This window comes from Sphaerulina musiva (assembly GCF_000320565.1).
Source record: "Sphaerulina musiva SO2202 unplaced genomic scaffold SEPMUscaffold_12, whole genome shotgun sequence".
Classification (NCBI taxonomy): domain Eukaryota; kingdom Fungi; phylum Ascomycota; class Dothideomycetes; order Mycosphaerellales; family Mycosphaerellaceae; genus Sphaerulina; species Sphaerulina musiva.
This window is the reverse complement of record NW_016017394.1, coordinates 843540-860666: the sequence shown is the minus strand read 5'-3', so window position 1 is coordinate 860666 and position 17127 is coordinate 843540. Positions and strand designations below refer to the sequence as shown.

General features: G+C 52.0%; 9 protein-coding genes across 9 annotated transcripts; 5 read left to right on the top strand and 4 right to left on the bottom strand.

Annotated features, from left to right (window-relative positions):
• Positions 1-223: 223 nt before the first annotated feature.
• On the bottom strand, positions 224-970 carry SEPMUDRAFT_22774 (phosphopantothenoylcysteine decarboxylase; the record flags this gene model as incomplete). The annotated part of the gene is made up of 2 exons (XM_016908361.1): positions 224-457; positions 515-970. Coding segments are annotated over 2 exons (690 nt in total), but the record flags the coding sequence as incomplete, so codon positions are not given.
• A 406-nt stretch (positions 971-1376) lies between these two features.
• Positions 1377-2244, top strand: SEPMUDRAFT_152164 (monothiol glutaredoxin-5, mitochondrial precursor). Its single transcript, XM_016907282.1, has 3 exons — positions 1377-1484; positions 1543-1810; positions 1864-2244. The coding sequence occupies exons 1-3, from the start codon at positions 1458-1460 to the stop codon at positions 2040-2042; spliced, it is 474 nt and encodes a 157-aa protein (XP_016756646.1). The 5' UTR covers positions 1377-1457; the 3' UTR covers positions 2043-2244.
• A 92-nt stretch (positions 2245-2336) lies between these two features.
• Positions 2337-3504, top strand: SEPMUDRAFT_152163 (uncharacterized protein). Its single transcript, XM_016907281.1, has 2 exons — positions 2337-2756; positions 2805-3504. The coding sequence occupies exons 1-2, from the start codon at positions 2369-2371 to the stop codon at positions 3368-3370; spliced, it is 954 nt and encodes a 317-aa protein (XP_016756645.1). The 5' UTR covers positions 2337-2368; the 3' UTR covers positions 3371-3504.
• A 341-nt stretch (positions 3505-3845) lies between these two features.
• On the top strand, positions 3846-4934 carry SEPMUDRAFT_111861 (uncharacterized protein; the record flags this gene model as incomplete). Its single annotated transcript, XM_016900944.1, has 1 exon — positions 3846-4934. One exon carries the CDS (start codon positions 3846-3848, stop codon positions 4932-4934), a length of 1089 nt encoding a protein of 362 aa, XP_016756644.1.
• A 677-nt stretch (positions 4935-5611) lies between these two features.
• Positions 5612-7577, bottom strand: SEPMUDRAFT_152162 (septin). The gene is made up of 3 exons (XM_016907280.1): positions 7390-7577; positions 6664-7226; positions 5612-6614 (listed from the first exon to the last, which is right to left on the bottom strand). The coding sequence occupies exons 1-3, from the start codon at positions 7523-7525 to the stop codon at positions 6279-6281; spliced, it is 1035 nt and encodes a 344-aa protein (XP_016756642.1). The 5' UTR covers positions 7526-7577; the 3' UTR covers positions 5612-6278.
• On the bottom strand, positions 5845-6183 carry SEPMUDRAFT_121299 (uncharacterized protein; the record flags this gene model as incomplete). Its single annotated transcript, XM_016901677.1, has 1 exon — positions 5845-6183. One exon carries the CDS (start codon positions 6181-6183, stop codon positions 5845-5847), a length of 339 nt encoding a protein of 112 aa, XP_016756643.1.
• A 386-nt stretch (positions 7578-7963) lies between the features above and the next one.
• SEPMUDRAFT_74240 (WD40 repeat-like protein) lies at positions 7964-12901 on the top strand (the record flags this gene model as incomplete). The annotated part of the gene is made up of 2 exons (XM_016910056.1): positions 7964-8314; positions 11086-12901. 2 exons carry the CDS (start codon positions 7964-7966, stop codon positions 12091-12093), a joined length of 1359 nt encoding a protein of 452 aa, XP_016756641.1. The 3' UTR covers positions 12094-12901.
• SEPMUDRAFT_159395 (uncharacterized protein) lies at positions 11032-14911 on the bottom strand. Its single transcript, XM_016907842.1, has one exon. It carries the CDS (start codon positions 14217-14219, stop codon positions 12453-12455), a length of 1767 nt encoding a protein of 588 aa, XP_016756640.1. The 5' UTR covers positions 14220-14911; the 3' UTR covers positions 11032-12452.
• On the top strand, positions 13553-14911 carry SEPMUDRAFT_152160 (uncharacterized protein; the record flags this gene model as incomplete). The annotated part of the gene is made up of 1 exon (XM_016907279.1): positions 13553-14911. A coding segment is annotated over exon 1 (645 nt), but the record flags the coding sequence as incomplete, so codon positions are not given.
• Positions 14912-17127: the final 2216 nt, after the last annotated feature.

The following is a 17127-nucleotide window of genomic DNA, read 5'->3' as shown; positions in this document are numbered from 1 at the left end:
TTGTGGATGCGCGCACTCGCTCGCTTACTTGCTGCGTTCATTAGCGAAATACCCATCGACCGCTAGGTTGGAATGAGAGCCTCACAGCACGCTCACTTATGCAGATATGATGAAATGAAGAATTTTTGCTGAAAGACATGCTCGTCGTCCTTCTCACTCTTCGGCATCGGGAAGCAACAGTCACTTCGGCTTCTTATCATGTGGCCACCTCCCTATGACCACCTGAAAGCCCCATCCTCTTCTCTATGACCTCTACAATCTCCTTCCACTCCCTCATCCCTCCTCCGCCCTTGTCCCCACAAGCCAAGCCTTTATCAATAGGGCCCAAAACCTCCATCCATCCTCCATTCGCCACATTCCACTCCCCCTCCAGTACATCCAAATGTCTTTTCGTAACAGGATGATTCCACATGGCAGTATTCATCGCAGGCGCCACAATAATTCCTTTTTTCCTCACCTTTTCCCCATCAGCATCATCAACACCACCACACGCAGAAAAACAAGGTAATTCCACCCCCGGCCTCGCCTCATCAATCAACCCCGTCGTATCCCACGCCCTCACCACCGAATACACCAAATTATCACTCATCCCCAACGCCACCTTTGCCAGCGCATTCGCCGACAAAGGAGCAATTACCATCAAATCCGCCCATTTGCGCAATTCAATATGTAAAATCGACGCCCCTCGTGTCCACGGTCGTCGCCATTCATCTTCATCCACGTAGATTGCTTCTACGTTGGGAAATTCGAAAATTTGGGCTAGAGTCGGTTGTTCGGAGGCTTGGCCGCGTAGGAATTCGATGGAGGATTTGGTGAGGATTAGGCGGATGGAGAGGTTGGTGTGGTGCGATAGGGAGAGGATGATTTGGGGGAGTTTGATGGTTGCTACGGAGCCGGTGGCTGCGAGGAGGAGGTGGTGGGTTTTGTCGTGGTGGTGGTGGGAGGATGTGAGGATTGGGGGGATCGGGGGGAGGTGGGGGGTTTCTTGTTTTGCTGTTGGGCTGGAGCTTGGAGGTTGGGTTGTTGGGATACTGGATTTGCTTGGTTGGTTGGAGGTTATGCGTTTATCTTGGAAAAAGTCGAGGTTCTTGAGGATGAAGTATGCGGTGGTGGTGAAGATGCCGATGGTTAGTGCTTGAGGGAGTTTTCTCAGGATCTCGGCGAGAGCTTTGTCTGTTTCTTCCCATGCCATGATGAGGATTCACTATATTTTCTTGTTATCGAAGACATTGTAAAGACTGGATCCAAAATGGAAGGGAATGTGGCATATCTCAGCGAAGCAGTGCTTAGGCATATGCCATTAGTCAGATTCGAGATTTCGAGATTACATCCCTGCGTCATCTTCGGTGGCCTGTACCTACACGTGTGTGAAAACATGGTGAAGCAGACTGAAGCTTACAGCACTTTGTTGAACTCCATCGCAAGGACAATTCTCTATCACCACGACCACCACCATCATGTTCTCAAGGACGGCATTCTCGGCAGTATATAATTCATCATGTCCTATCAAAAATCAAGTACCAGCACTCACAGTATATACAGCTCGCCGGACAGGCTCTTCGCCCTCGACGCAATCCACTCCTCTCGCCACGCTTCGCCCAACTCCAGAAATCATTCCTATCAACAGAAACGCGGCAGGCAATTGACAAGGCGGTTGCTTCTGCGCCCGTCGTGCTGTTTATGAAGGGTACGCCCGAGACTCCGCAGTGTGGCTTCTCAAGAGCCAGCATCCAGATTCTGGGTCTGCAAGGCGTGAACCCAGAAAAGTTCACCGCGTTCAATGTTTTGGAGGACGAGGAATTGAGAGCAGGTGAGTGAATGCACGTATGGACAAGGACAAACCAAGGCTGATGGTCGATGCAGGAATCAAGGAGTACTCGGAATGGCCCACGATACCGCAGCTGTACGTCAACAAGGAATTTGTGGGTGGCACGGATATCATGATGTCGATGCATCAGGACGGCAGCTTAGCGAAGCTGCTCGAGGAGCAGGATGTGCTTGTGCCGGCAGAGGGCGAGAGTGATGGGAGCAGCAGCTCATAAGGACAGCCGCAGAAGCAGCAGACACAGACGCAAAACACACCACGATACCCACTCAGTACATACACACCTCATTGGATGTAAGCTACCTGTACCCACTTGACGCATATCTGCCTCTCAGAGCTGCAAACGCCAAACGACGCGATGTGCTTGCCTCAAACTGTTGGAAGTAGGTCGTGCCTGCCTCTCCCGCGACGAAGACCTCGGGCCCCGCTCATATCACCTTGACCTTTCCCTCGCCGCAGCTCTCTCGCATCTTCCATCCCACTGAGACCATACACTCCGCGCCCCAACTCCCGTCTTTCTACTCACCGCACGCCCATTTCAAGATGAAAGCAGTGGCAGGCAATCGTATCAGAGGCACGCGCCCTTCTAAGCACGTTGGCGCCGACAAAGAAAACATATTGCACAAGAAGACCACGGCACCGCTGAAGCACAAGAAGCCCCGTGAGATCAATGGTGGCATCTTTGGCTATGCCCAGTGCATGGGTGAAAAGCGCAAGAATGCCGACGAAGCACGCAGTATCCTCTCGCCCAAGTTTGCAGGCATTGGCAGGCCACCGGTCGGCAAGACTGGCTTCTTTACACGCCTGCACGAGGAGGCGCGCGCTCGAGACAGTGCCGAGAAGGAAGCATCCTCACCAGATATGGACAAAGTATCAAGGCATGCCCGGCGCCACGAACAGAAACAGAAAGCGCTGAGCTTCGGGATTGCTGGCTAGTATATATGACTTCAGCGTGGCGAATACTTCTGATCCGACACAGGGATAATCAAACCATACATCGAGGGGATCACGAATTCCTGGACCACGAAGTTGAAAGATCAGCACAGACAGCGGGAAGCAGTTCGCCTAGATATCGACTACAAGACTGGCAAGCCACTCAACAAGCCAGGCTTTGCAAGCACAGAAGACTTCGCCAGACTCGCCAAGCGGATAGAAGACCTGGATCAGCCGTTCCCCGATAGCCGCGTCTCACTTCACTTCAGGAATCCTGGCGGGGATGTCAGCATAAACCATGTACGCGTCGGCGACCTCAAAGACAACATTTTCAAGCAACGCAAAGCACAGGAAGCGAAGCATCAACAGTTGAAGCAAGACTTAGACGCGATTGGTGAAGAAATAGCTGGCCTGAGACAAGAGATCAACGATGATGCTAGTGATAGGAAGAAAGCTGCTAAAGAATTCGAGAAGCAGATGAAAACATTCGAGAAAGAGAAGAAAGAGATTGAAGCTCTGGCAGAGACTGAGCGGGCTGAGTTCAGGGACGAACAGAAGAGAGCTACTGCCGTGCTGAATCAGAAAATTCATGAGCTATTCGCGGGGATATGAGGAAATGTGGACACCGATGGAATGTGAGGCCAATATGTTGGGATGGACTTGCTGAGAAATTTTTGGAGTGGTATGTGTGTGTTTTCTCTGTCAAGATTAACCGACTACTATGTATTAGACATTTTGCGATGAAAGGAATGCTGCTGCGTAAGCCTCTGCTGTTTCACTCAATGTTCATCTTGATTCGAGCCGATGGGATAAAGTGGCCCGCATGATACCTAGAAGCCATTTGATGAAAACAATGAAAAAAGGAATCGTTCAGGATTGGAAGCCCTTTGTCTATCACTGACCTCGAGGATCGTTACCACCAAGGCTAGACTCAAATCCCAGATACATTTACCGCATCCGGCGATGATCAAAGAATCCTCATAACCAGCAATGAGATGATTTACCTGGTAGTCATCGAATCTCTCTGGTGCCTCACACTCACTATCTTTCCCGTTGCCTGCAGTGGTAGCGACTTGCAACGAACACAATGACATGCGTTCCGCGTCCCTTCACGCCTACACACTTCTACATGCTGGAGACTACCAGGCAGCTACAACCTGGAACAGCGCTGGAGGTCTTTCAACGCAGCGCAGACCTCGTTCGCGCTGCTCATTTGGCTCTTCTCGAGCCGACTAGAAACTTGGGACCACGCGCAGATGGCCTGGATGATGCCCTCCTTATATGGTTTCACAATAGGACTGAGAAGGCCTGCGGAGCGAGCATTCGGGAGGCCCTGGATCGTGTCAAAGTAAGAAAGGAGTACTTTGTAAGGTTCTACGACGAGGCGACTGCTCACGCCGAACTCAAAGCCTTCCTCGCCCAATTTCCAGAACCACGCGATCACAATTCTGGACTTGTTGCTTGGTTTACACAACCGCATTATGAATGGCTGCAACGAGTGTCGGGTATTGAGATCCCGACCTTACTCAGGATCTTTCAGCGCGACGACCGAATGCAGCAATACGCTGTGGCAGCTATCAACAATATCAACACTGCGCCGCCAGAGGCATACCTTCCAGAGGAGGCTGCTCCAGTAGGCTTACCAGGCCACCCCAGTCCCCAGCTCGTTGATCAATATATCAATATCCAAGACGAAATGCAAGGACTCGAACATTCTCAACAGGATATTGTCGACCGAGTCCAACAAGACTTATTTCCCGACCCTGAGCCTCTGGACGTTGACCTTCATCCTCGTCCGCAAAGAGGCCCCGGTTCTTCGCCACGAACATCTCCCCGCCCATCACGCGCACTCCACGAACACTACAGAGCTGCTGCGGATCGCCGTGGAGAGGGTTCTCGACCCGAATTTGAGAATCTCATGCGGCGAGAATTCCCCCCTTCGCCGCCCAAGGGCCGTGGCGTAGGGCCAAGAACGAGTCCTCGCTCTGTGAGGCCCACGACTTCGCCAGAACAAGCAGAAGGAGGAGAAGGCAGCAAAAAAAGGAAGAGATGGTCGTTGGCAAGGATCTTTCCCAAGTTTAAGAGGAAGCCGAAGCCGAAGACGGGGACGAAGGTGACGACGCCGCCGAGTACGGGACGGAAGCGGGTTGTGAGGAGACGAAATGGGACTTATTGATGTGGTTGAACTGAATTTCTGGTTTCTTCTGTTTCTCAAATGGTCCAGTATATATATAGATGTACTGTGACAGGATATATGTACATGATATGATATAATAGTTCTTTCTATACGTACCTTAAGTCAAGTGAGAGACGGGCAATTCTGAAGTGTAAATGGATTGTGTAACACCATCACTAAGGTACCTACCTTATGATAAATCTCCCAACATAGGTAGGTAGCTACCTGTATGCAGGCACCTACTGATCCAAGAATCTCAGATACGGAAGCATGATACTCAAGGTAGGTAGGTAGGTACCTACTCCAACAACTCCCCCATCTCTTAGTATGCGCAAAGCTCTCCTTCATGCGACGCCATGCAATCCTTCATCGTAGGCTGCATTGACGATTCTTTCAAGGGCTACATGGTCAAAGAAATAAGTCATGGCGTGCCGGAGTCTACCTTGCCTACCGGTAGGTAGTGTAGTAAAACCAGGGAGCACCAAAAAAGTTCTCTATGGTGAAATGGTGCCGCCGCCAACGTATATGCTCAGGATGCTGCACGTTTTTGGATGAATACCTACAAAAGGTTCACCTGCATTTCTCAAACCGCTCCATTCATGTGGAAAAGCTGCGTCCCACATGTATTCGTATTTCTCTCCAGCGACGTCGCAGGTGCGAGGTCGAGTTCGCAGTGAGTATGAGACTGAGTAACACCTGTTCAGTAGGTAAATAGGGTGAAGCATCGATCAGACACCGTCAACACCCATTGCTCTCGTTTTCCTGTTAAGACCGGTGGCAACGCGTACTGTAGAATAGACCCAAACTAGCAGGGCTGACCAATTAACTTCTCAATTTTCATCGAGCACTACCAACACAATGCTAATATATCCAGAATACTCCACGCTTTCTTGTATAAACAGAAAACACATCACAAAAGAGACATGCCCACAGGTATTGGTGTGGGGCAAATGCCCGCTGCCATTCCCTTGCAGGCTCTGCGGCCATTGTCAAGAATTCCCACGCTTCCCGAAACTCCCCGAACCCTTGTAAGAACATGAAAGGAAAGTCGACTCAGTACTTCTTCTCGAAGTAGTTTATCCTTACTGGGTCGGAAGTCCCTTGGCTCGCAGGGCCACGAGAATGTTTCGGTGTGCCATGCGATCCAGCCGTGTTGGGTGGGGGCCCGGTGAGGTTTGAAGGCGGAGCATTGTGCGATGACATAGGCATTGGACCCTTCGACATCGACGGAGGTCTTGAGAGCACTCATGTCAGCAAATTAAGTCAAGCGGCTCGGGGGATTTGTGTATTTAATAAATGCTCCAAGTGAGGGGTATCAAGCGGGTCGGTTGAGAAGAGCAAGGTCTAGTACCCGTTCATGGTCATGCGCTGGCTCTGCCTGCTGAGCTCGCGGTCGGCTGATGGAGAGATGGGTCGGCTGCCGCCGCCGTGCACCTGTGCAGAGCTCTCCTTGAGTGCAAGCAGCTGCTTGGCGCGGAATGACTCGTAGTGGATCTGGGATGTTGTCTCGATGAGGTCCTGGAGGTGGGTGCGGGTGAGGAAGTCGCGGAGGTAGACGAATTCGCAGTGTTTCTCGTCTTCGACATTGATAGTTCCCCAGCGGTTTTGGCGGCCACGAACAGTCTTGCCGTTGACGTTGATGTTGTGCTCACTGCCGACAACCGCAAATGGGATGATCGACTAGTATCAGTTAGCAAGGGGCTCCATAAGCGGGTAGATGATGATGTACCTTGATCTGAGAGTTCATTGCCGCCTCTTCCGAATCGTACTCCTCATTCTCGTAGGGGTACATGCGAATGTTGTGGAATGCAAACTCCTCCTTTATGCGGTCCTTGAACAACTGCCTCTCCTCCAAGGTGAGACTATCAGCCTTGGCGATGACAGGAACCACATTGACCGTCTCGCTCAACTTCTTGAGCACCACAATATCAATCGGCTTCAGCGCGTGACCGGTTGGTGCGATGAAGTACAAGCAGCAGTGGATGCGAGTATCTTGAATGTATCGTTCACGCTGAGCGGTCAACTCCTTTCGCAGATAGGCGCTGTGCTGGTCTTTGATATACTTGACGATAGGATCCCAGCAGCGGTCGTTATTGACCAGATCGCCATAGCCGGGAGTATCGACAATGTTGAGGCGCAGACGCACACCGTTCTCCTCGATGACATGTGCGACGGGGTGGATCTCGGTGGTCTGGCGGATGGGCTCGTTGGGGGTAAGACGCCCCTTGCTGTCGACGAGGTGTGACGCGAAGATGGTGTTGATCAGAGTCGACTTGCCGAGTCCAGTTTGACCTGAATGCGCATCTCGTGTCAGTTGTCGTGGGGGTCATGAGCCAATGGCCGGCTAGCCAGGCCGACCGGTTGGAGAGTCTGTCGCGCTCATGCTCATGCTCATGCGCTCGATGGGACTATCGGCCAGTAGTAGCTAGACGGCGCACAGCCGGAGAGCACATACCGACGCAGATGACATTGAACTGGAAGCCGCGCTTGAGCAGCTTCTTCTCGATCTGGGTGGTGATGCTGTCGAAGCCTACGTGGCTTTTGGGGAAGACACTTTGCGGTAGCTGCCCGTTCATCGTTGCGGCGGCCATTGTCGCTGGGTGGTGGTGGTGGTGGTGGTGGTGTGAGGATGTAGATTATCGGAGGAGGTGGTGGTGGCGGTGGGAGAGATGGTGGTGGTGGTGGTGGTGGAGAGCAGCGAGCGACAGCAAGATGACAAGAGGTGAGCGAGGGTGATGAGTTGCTACTGCTCCTGGGATTATCAGGTGGTTTGGGAACTTGGAGAAAGTGCCTGCGCGGCGTGTGCCTGCCGCGTACAAGCTCAAAGGGGTCCGAATAACAGGGGGCGCGGCGCGGCGCTGGGGAAGCGGCCAATCGCGCGTCAAGGGAAGAGCCGCAATTTCCAGACGGCAAGCGCGAACCACCGCTGGGATGAGCATTGAAGAGAGAGAGAGAGAGAGAGAGAGAGAGAGAGAGGAAGCATCACGGAACAGCAATCAACCGCCAACAGCAACATCATCGAACACGCAATGGCGACCATACGCGCCCCTTCGACGACTTTCCTCTCTGCGTTTCTGCCGGTTGTACGCGCGCGATTATTACCACACCAGGAGCAGGCAGTGCGGCGCATACCTCTTCTACACCAGATACAACAACTACGAGCAGCGGCGAGCTTACTGCCTGCTGTGCTTGTGCCCATACCATCGCTATTGGAGCACATATGGGACGGCATATTGAAGGCAGTCCCGAAAAAGAAGACCAGTCACATGAAGAAGCGCCATAGGCAGATGGCGGGAAAGGCTCTGAAGGATGTCACGGCATTGAACAAGTGCAGCGCATGTGGGAGGACGAAACGTGCGCATGTGCTGTGTCCTTATTGTGTGAACAGTGGGTGGTGTCGTCTGTGCAGAGCATGAGGTTGGGTGATGACTGACCGATGAGCAGGCATCAAGCAGTGGTTCGCGAATGGCTTTAAATCAAAGCAAGAAGTCGAGGCCGACGAGCTCAGGAAGTTCGACGAGCTGAACGAGGAGAGAATAGCAAGAGGCAGAAAGCCGTACAGGTGGGAAGACCTGTACGATGACAAGAAAGCAGGGACGAAGGCCTAGAGCAGTGTGCTACATTCCAACCCAAGAGGTCCATTCGGGTCAGGTAACTCCTACACTCAGTGGGACTGTACAACATCGCCGCAATCGTCCATATAGAAGACATCAAATTGGCGACAATAGTATTCTCAAGGTCGCTTCGCCAGTTCTGCTCTCAGGAATGTGGTTTGACAAAGACCACACATCGACTGCCGCATCCGGATATGATCAAAGAATGAGCTGACTGACTTCCCTCTCATTATACTCTTCCTGCAAATCCATTTCTCCTATTATCCACTACTGCGCAGTCATACTACCTCGTTGAAACGCCATCATGAGCGGGCAAGTCTCCGATTTCAACGGAAGCCCGTTGCCTGTGGGTAGACGTGGGATTCTCGGCACACTTCACAATGAATCAGTCGAGAGGGAACACGACCTAGAACCTGGCTCCATCCTCGCACAGTATCAAGCCAACTACGAACTCGTCACCGCAGCTGGGCATGTGATTATCGGACTCCTTTGGAACGCTGAGCCTTGCAGGAATCAAATCATAGCCGTGGCCGAGCAACAATTCGTTGATCGTTTGGGAGAATTTCTGGATATTCCGGACGGACAGATTCCGATTCGAGGCTATGCCGATGATTTTACACTACCGGCCATAGCCCACATACGGCCTGATAACATGCATGTGCTTCGTTATCTGGACAGCAATGTCGAGCCTACAACGAGCCACGGCTTGCCCGCTTGGTTCTCATCCCAGCACAATGCTTGGCTTGCTAGACGTGTGGGAGCAACACGTTCTCCTAGCCATATCCTAAGGTCCTACCAGGCGGATCCAACGATACAAATTCTGGTCGCTCGAATCCTTGGACTACCAGGGCATGAGTTACCAGACTATGTGAACATCAGTCCTACACGTCCGCCGATGTACAGTCCACCTCGAGGATTGCCACCATCTCTTCGCATTGGGCACGCTTCTTCTTCTCTTTCGGCCTCTCCCCTACGCTATACCCCTGAAAATCCAAGGAACGACCCTGCTAGGCAATTGTGGTTGGCAGATCAAAATCGCAATGCTCGCACCGTTGGTGGATTGCGTACGCCGCCGCGTCAAGAGACCTGGCGAACTACACAGAACAGTTCTTCTGGACGTGGACGCCACGGATCTCCCGATGCGGAAGATGGTGCACAGAGGCCTTCGCGCGCTAGATTTTGGGCATGGGGACCTGATGTGCAGCGCGAGCTGCAGCCTGAAGAGATCGAAATGGATCAACTACCTGAATCGCGGCCGCCACCCCGACGACGACCGAAACCGAGAGCGACAAGTGGGTGGGAACCCGTGTGGGCTTATGGAACACGGTTGCCGCCTGGACAAGACAGTCGAAGAACTCATCCAAGCAGGCCTCTGACTCTTGATGGCGAGTTGCGTCGTCGCAGCCGTAGACGAAGAGCTCCTCGTGCAGGAGAAGAGTTCCAGCGCTCTTTACGCCCTAGCATCCATGCACGGTTTCCTCTTACACACTTCGGGCTGCTAGGTGGAGAGCTCAAGCTTGATCTGGTTGATACTGAACTAGACGACTTGTTCGATGCTGTACAAGACGCGATCAATGCTGAGATAGATGAGTTGTTCGGTGCTGATCAAGAGAAGATGCTTGGGCCGGAGCTCGAGATGTTCACGGACGGAGACAGCCTTGACGGCGACGATGACCTCGGTGAGATTATGGCTCACTCACCACGGCCTGCGGGAGCCAACACCCCGGACGCTCAGATATATGCTGCGCTTTTGAAGAGAGGTGGAACCGGACCGTCGCCATTTTCCATTCGAGCTCAAGCTCATCAGCTGAAACCGTTGGCGAAACCTGCAGCTGAGAACGAGCGACGTAGGACATCCATGCCAGATGCTCGGCTCCCATCTGCAGCGGCTCCTTCATTCGCAGCTGCGGTGGAGTCTGTCAGTGAGGAGGACGATGAAGTGGTGAGTGGGGTTGAGACTCTGATAGAAGACCACGCTGAAAGTGCCAAGCCTGCACCGCGTCGCGCACGGGTGACACACAGTGCTCGCAAGCCATCGAAACCAGGTGGCTCGGCAAAGAGGACCATGAGAAAGGCGGCGAAAGGCAGGATTTCGAAGAAGTGAAGTGACGGGAGTCAGAGGAACGTGGTGACGCTTGGTTTTGCGATTTGATTTGTACCGTACCTTAGTCATGTCTGTAGTGCTTCTGTACCTATCGCATCTGTTGTTTCCATTGCGCCTCATTCAGACATTCATAAACTCCCTCGTAATCTGGGTGCCATATACATTACAGGTGGATCTCATGTACATGTCTTGCTCCGTGGGCAGGTGATGGCGTGGCAGCATCGCATGCAAATGACGCCGTACCCTCTACCGCATTCAGGTATTCTTGCCCAATAAGGTACATACATCTTCACTTTGTTCAACTTCATCGTCCTGCACTGCATGTGATTCCAATCCGCCATTAATTTGATACCATGGTACAGTCAATGGCGGCCTGATACCTGTATAGACCCACCACTGACTCGTTCATCTTCTTCTTCGCCCGCAGTCGAAGCAATACCTCCAAACGCTGACCATCCCGGACGCGCATCCCACCGACATCTTCTCGCTCGCCGTCACGCCCTCACACCTCCTGACCGCTTCCGGCTCGTCCAGTATCAAGATTTACAGCACCCGCGGGCAGACCATCCACGCCGACAGCACCGAAGACGAGAACCCATATCCACTCACGCAGACACTCGACAAAGTGCACCCTCTCGGCTGCCACCACATCTGTGCCAGTCTCGACGGCAAAGTCGCCGCAAGTGTGGGTTTCGCTGGCGATCTACGAGTATGGCACTACAATGACGAAAGTGGGCAATGGCAGCCCAAAGGCTCCATCGTGCCCTCGGACAAGAAGACGGCAGCTGGTGAGCACTGGGCGCCAGCGCTGAACGAGAACGGACAGTACCTTGCTGTCACCACCTCTGATGGCCGTGTCAATGTCTATGACACCTCCTCCCTTGACACATCCGATGGGAGTGCAGCAGCATCCGTAGAGAAGATCACGACTTATGCCACCAAAGGCTCCTTCGGCATGTCCATCGATATCTCCCCCAATGGCGAAATGACTGGAACGGGCCACCAGAGCGGCAGCATCTACATCTTCAACAACTCCACCAAACGTCTCGCACATTCCCTCTCAGGACTCATCAAACCCGTCCGATCCGTGAAGTTCTCCCCAGCAAACCGATACTTGGCTGCTGCAGGTGACGCGAGGATCATTGCACTGTATGACACGCAATCTGGAGAGCAAGTTGCAAACTTCACAGGACATGGCAGCTGGATCATGACTTTGGATTGGAACTTCAGTGGAGAATACCTGCTGAGTGGGAGTTATGATGGCAAAGCTAAGATTTGGAGTATTGAGAGGAGGGAATGTGTCGCTACACAGACGGAGAGTGAGAAGTGCCTGTGGGCCGTCAAGTGGTTGTGGCATAGTCCTACCGCGAGGAATGAGGTGTTCGTAGGGGCCGGGGCGGGGCGGAGTTTGAGTTTCTATCGAGAGGCTAGTGGGACTTGAGAGCGAGGGTCCAGGTGAAGAGAGACGCGATGACTACACCACGCTCACGCTGGTGGTGAAGTGGCTGCCATGATCACTTGCAGAATGCAATGGTGACATCGTTGCTGGACACAGATTTGATCCCAGATGGTATAAGGGTTCCAAGGATGGTTGGAGAACCAGCCGACGACTTCATGTACGAACACGATACCCATGGCTCGATGCTGACCGCAAAATAGATTGAACATTTTAAGGAGATACGGAAACGTATTACCAAACATTAACTAACATACACATCCCAATCATGACCTCCGCTTTCAACGAGTTCGCCCACTTGTAGCTCGACTGCTCTCCCTACCCTTTGCCGACAATTGGACATCTCACTTGCCACTCAAGTTCCTCGCACTACGCCTGCGACCCTTGCCATCCCAGACAGTCCCAAATCCTCCACCAGCCCGCTCACCCTGGTTACGAGGTGCTTGATGCGTGGCTCCTGCTGGCCTTTGGACAAATCCGTATCTACCTCCGGACGGCCTGGGGTCAACACGGTTGCGTCGTTGGACCCCCGAGACACCGGCTGTGCCAAACATGCCAGCGTTAGTGGAAGGTTCATACCGTGCATTGTTGCGTAGAACTCCAGAGACACCGGCACGACCTTGTGTACCAGAATTGACATGTGGTTGACGGGTCGCATTGCTACGAGCGAGGTGAGACTGACCTGCCACTCCGAAAGCGCCAGTGTTGGCTCCCGGTCGGCGGATCGCGTTGCGGCGCTGGATGCCATAAGAAGCAGCCCCGGGACCTATGGGACGAGCGTAGTGATCTTCGTCAACGTCTTCGAAACCGTAATTTGGATTTGGCATAGGACGTGTCATAGCGTTCTTCTTCTTTCCTTGACTCGGAAAGCACGGAATACCAAAACGTGCTCTGCGGTTTCCCCCCAGGGCATCGCGTTTGGCACGACTGTTCATCAGAATGGCCTCGATCGTCTCCTCGTCAAGACCCGAGAAATCCACTTCCTCGTGGTATTCTTGCTGGGGCGGTGTCCGTCGCTTCGCAGATGGTGCAGCAGGTTCCGCAAGTGGTGCTCTGTAACTACTGGTGAACAGTCCTTCTCCATAGCTGGTAGTGGGACGAGTAGGAGACTTGCTACCGAAGAGTCCCCCGCCTGGTGATCTTGGCGTTGGAGGATTCAGACTGAAAAGTCCATTCTTCCTTGGAGCAGTAGCAGCAGCCGCTGGACGTGTATCAGTGCGAGACACATTGTTGTACAGTGGACTGCGAGCTGAAGTGGGAGGTGGCATCTCTTCATCATCACCACTATCGCTGCTCAGCTCCTCGACGAACTTACTTGGTCTGTAAGTTTTGGCCGCTGGAGCCGGTGGGGATGGACGACGATAGGCCCGCTGCTGCGGCCTCGATGGACCATTCCAGTTCCCTTGGCCAGTCCGAGTTCCGTAGTTTGAAGCAAGATTCAAGTCTTTCTCAGTAAAACGAGCTCTCCCTCCTCGCTGAGCTCGCGCTCTCATGAAGCTTTCATACAGCTCCGAAGTCTCGGTGCGTTGCGCCGGCTGGGGATCTGATGGTCTAGGTGTAGCTTTGCTCGACTTCCGAATCCCATGTCTTGCTGCCGCGGAGTTCTGTGGTGATGACATCTTTCTTCCCGGTGCAGGACGAGGACGACCACTACCGCTCAGCTGGAAACGATCGGCGTGCGCTTCTTCAATCTTGCGTCGTTCTGCTTCATCCTGAGCTTGCCGATGAGCGCGAAGGATGAGTTCCTCTTCTGCTTGTCTGCGCCTCTGGACGTCTTGGGCATTGCTGAAATAGCGGGAGTAGTCGTTGGGGTCCGCCATGATTCTGCCTGTTCGTCGAGCTGAGAAGGAAGTGGATGAGAAGGCATTGTGGATGGGCTTTTGGGGGCGAGGGGAGTTGTATGGTCGAGGACAAAGCAGCGGATGTCCATTGTTGGTGAAGGAGCTCACATGGCCGGATGCGGAAGTTTTTGCAATTGAGTGAATCAAATCACAATGGGGATGGAATTTTGAGATTCCGCATCCGGCGACTTTGATCAAAGAATTTGACGTTGCCCATGCACCCCGCCTATCGTGACTCCCTATGAGTATGTGTTGCAGAAGAGCAACCATCAAGCTTCAGCAGAAACACGAGCGCAACGCAACACTCTTTGCACAAGATGACTGACCGCTATCCCTCCATGTCTCCCAGTAAGAGACCTCGGCTTCCCATTGTGGAAGCCTTGGCTTGGTCTGATGATGAAGAGGAGATGCCTGATGCTGAGGAGATGGAAGAGCGTGAAGAAGCCGCTCGAGCGTCGCGCGTACTCTACGGCGGTCACCATACCGAACCGCGCAGACGTAGCCCTCCGCGCATGCGCACGACATTCGAAGGCCAGTACAATTGGTCCTCTGAGTCTCCGGGCGAGATGCTGTTCACTCGTACCAAAAAGACTGAACAACCAGATGGCACTTGGAAGAGCAAAGTCACTCGAACCACCGTTGCAAAAAACCCATACGAGTTCGAACCTACCACGCCGCCCACTCCACCGCGCCCATCAAGACTACCTCCGAGTCCGCCGCGAACTCGTCCTCGCCTTGCAGAGCGGCTTTCCCCAGCAAGATCCTCCGCCGGTGCGCCAGGCTCCTCGTCTCGTACCAACTACCACCCTCACCACCAGAAGACCAGCCCCAATCGCATCAGCAAGACCACGTCAGAAAATCCTTTCTACAACAGCAATAGCAACAGCAACACGCGTCGTCCTTCTAACAGAAACTTCCACACTGCTGCTACCATTGGTCCCGCTACAGCTCCTCCTCCTCCTCCTCCTCCTCCTCCTCCTCCTCCTACACGACGCCCACCACCACCACCGTCAACTTTCTCCCCTGCCCGCCTCAGACGCTCTCCAACCAGCCCTCCCCACTCTCGCACCTCCCAATCTCCCCGGTCCACCCAAGCCACCGCAACAGGCCTCTCCCCTGAACGCTCCGCATCTCGAGCTCTAGGAGAAACATGGAATCAACGAGTCGAATCAGCAGAACATATGCATCTCATGTTTGGCAAAGCTACGAAAGATGACGATGAAGCGAATTTTATGCGTCGCACGGGAAAAAGTTTGACGCAGGCGAGTGCGGAGTTGGGCAGAGTTTTGGTTAGAGGTCAGGTTGAGGATTTGGTGAGTGCCAAGGGGGGCGGGATGTGGTGGGAGAAGAAGTTTAAGAGGGGTGATGAGGGAGGAGGGGGGGAGGGGGGACAGGGAGGGGAGGGGAGTGGAAGGAGTGGTAGGTAGATAGATGGGAGTTGGTGATGATGGTGATGATGATGATGACACGGCCGCTCTCCCTCCATGGTTACCTAGGTATGAGAAGCTTGAGAAACTGCCGAGGATATTCGTAGCGAGCGTCGTTGTATCGAAGTAGGTACCTAGACGACGGCTGCTACAGATTGAAAACAGAATGGAGAAATTGGAAATCAACTACTGCACCTCCTACTGCCCTGCCTAATGCTTCTCAACTCTGCATGATATCATCCCCACACATGTACTTGAAACAATGAGGGGAAGAGACAGGAAAAGAGACAGAAGAAGAAGACCGTAGTGTATAGCCGAAAAACATCGCGTAGCCTGGCTAGTCATAGTCATAGTCATAATCATAGGTATTCATATTCATACCTGTTTACCCTCGCCTATACGCCTCACTCTCTAGTCCACAACAAACCTTCCAAGTAAAGTAGGTCCAACTACGCTCCTATATCCAGATGCAAGTTCAAATCCAAATCTGTAATCGATACAGAGATAGAGATTAGAGATTAGAAATACCCGAGGCCCTAGAGTTGGGATTCTTCTTTATTTTTTCTTTTCTCCCCTTCTTATCACCTAACCGATTCCAAGCTATTTTTTTTTTCTCTTTCGGACCCAACGACTGCCTTTGGTTTCTTCGACGCACGACGTACTTTTTTTTTATTACAGTAGGTAGCTTTAGTCTTTAGGGGTCGCTTAGAAGGGGGTTTATTCTTTGATCTAAGGGAGTTGATATTGAAAGTGTATTATGTAGGGACTGTACTGTTATATGCATATCTAGGACAATAGGTATAGAAACCTCCGTTGGCGAAAAGAAAAGTAAGTATAGATATAGTTGTATATATATATACACCTTTGTAATTTCTTTCTTCTAAAGGTAAGATAAGTATGCTTTTTTGTTAAACCCAAGGTCGATGTTTTCCGAGGTATAAAGTGAAGTTTCCAAAATATAAAAAGGAAAAAGAAAACTCGGGCGATATATTTCCGAGCTAGGAAACCTCTCTCTGTTAGGAACTTATTTATTATCAGTCTACCTAAGGTAGTAGTACTGTTTGTTACACTGTACCTCAGTTGAACAGTGCATTCCATTGAGCAGTGAAAACTCATAATGATTCCTTTCTATGAACGATGTAAGCGAGGTACTCAATGACAACAAGCTTCTTGATCAAGCTCTTGTTTTGAGAGAGAGAGAGAATTGGCCTTCCTCATTCGTCTTTAGTCCATTGTAGCCGAGGGCTCGGGGCGGGGAGATTTGTTGGGTATGTGTCCTGTGCTTCTTACTTTTTTTCTTCTTCTTCTTTTGTAGAGAAGATCTTCTGACTGTGCATTGTTAGTCAATTTAATCAATCAATCAATCGATAGAAAGAAAGATAGAGGCGGAAATGCGAGATGACGACAATGAGTTTTGATCAGAAGGGAATCTTGGGATATCTATATACAGTAAGATATACAGATATCGGTTAGCCTGGTGGAGTTCTGGTTGGTGTCTGTTGTTCTTGTTGTTGTGAAGACTGATGAAGAGTGGAGTTAGACTACTAACTACCTAACTACATGTAGAGTAGTTCAGGGGCGGGCCGTTTTTTTGTCTCAGAAGTGCGTGCGTGCAAACTACTGTACAACTAAACAAGCCTATCCTTGTTACCTTATCTCCACTTCTCGGACACTCGGCCTACCTATTTTTCTTGGGTTTTCTCCTACACTCGGCATCTTTGTGGGTGAAGAAGATAGTCAACCGAGGTATG

What these genes read in the sequence shown, in the direction of transcription:
- SEPMUDRAFT_152162 (XM_016907280.1), bottom strand. Translation starts at nt 7,525, where the DNA reads ATGGCCGCCGCAACGATGAACGGGCAGCTACCGCAAAGTGTCTTCCCC. An exon ending in GTTCAATGTCATCTGCGTCG is followed by an intron (nt 7,227 to 7,389) that starts GTATGTGCTCTC and finishes ATGCGCATTCAG; the next exon opens with GTCAAACTGGACTCGGCAAG. An exon ending in CAATGAACTCTCAGATCAAG is followed by an intron (nt 6,615 to 6,663) that starts GTACATCATCAT and finishes AACTGATACTAG; the next exon opens with TCGATCATCCCATTTGCGGT.
- SEPMUDRAFT_152164 (XM_016907282.1), top strand. Translation starts at nt 1,458, where the DNA reads ATGTTCTCAAGGACGGCATTCTCGGCA. An exon ending in CAAGGACGGCATTCTCGGCA is followed by an intron (nt 1,485 to 1,542) that starts GTATATAATTCA and finishes CAGTATATACAG; the next exon opens with CTCGCCGGACAGGCTCTTCG. An exon ending in GGACGAGGAATTGAGAGCAG is followed by an intron (nt 1,811 to 1,863) that starts GTGAGTGAATGC and finishes TGGTCGATGCAG; the next exon opens with GAATCAAGGAGTACTCGGAA.
- SEPMUDRAFT_159395 (XM_016907842.1), bottom strand. Translation starts at nt 14,219, where the DNA reads ATGGTTGCTCTTCTGCAACACATACTCATAGGGAGTCACGATAGGCGG.
- SEPMUDRAFT_152163 (XM_016907281.1), top strand. Translation starts at nt 2,369, where the DNA reads ATGAAAGCAGTGGCAGGCAATCGTATCAGAGGCACGCGCCCTTCTAAG. An exon ending in GCTGAGCTTCGGGATTGCTG is followed by an intron (nt 2,757 to 2,804) that starts GCTAGTATATAT and finishes GATCCGACACAG; the next exon opens with GGATAATCAAACCATACATC.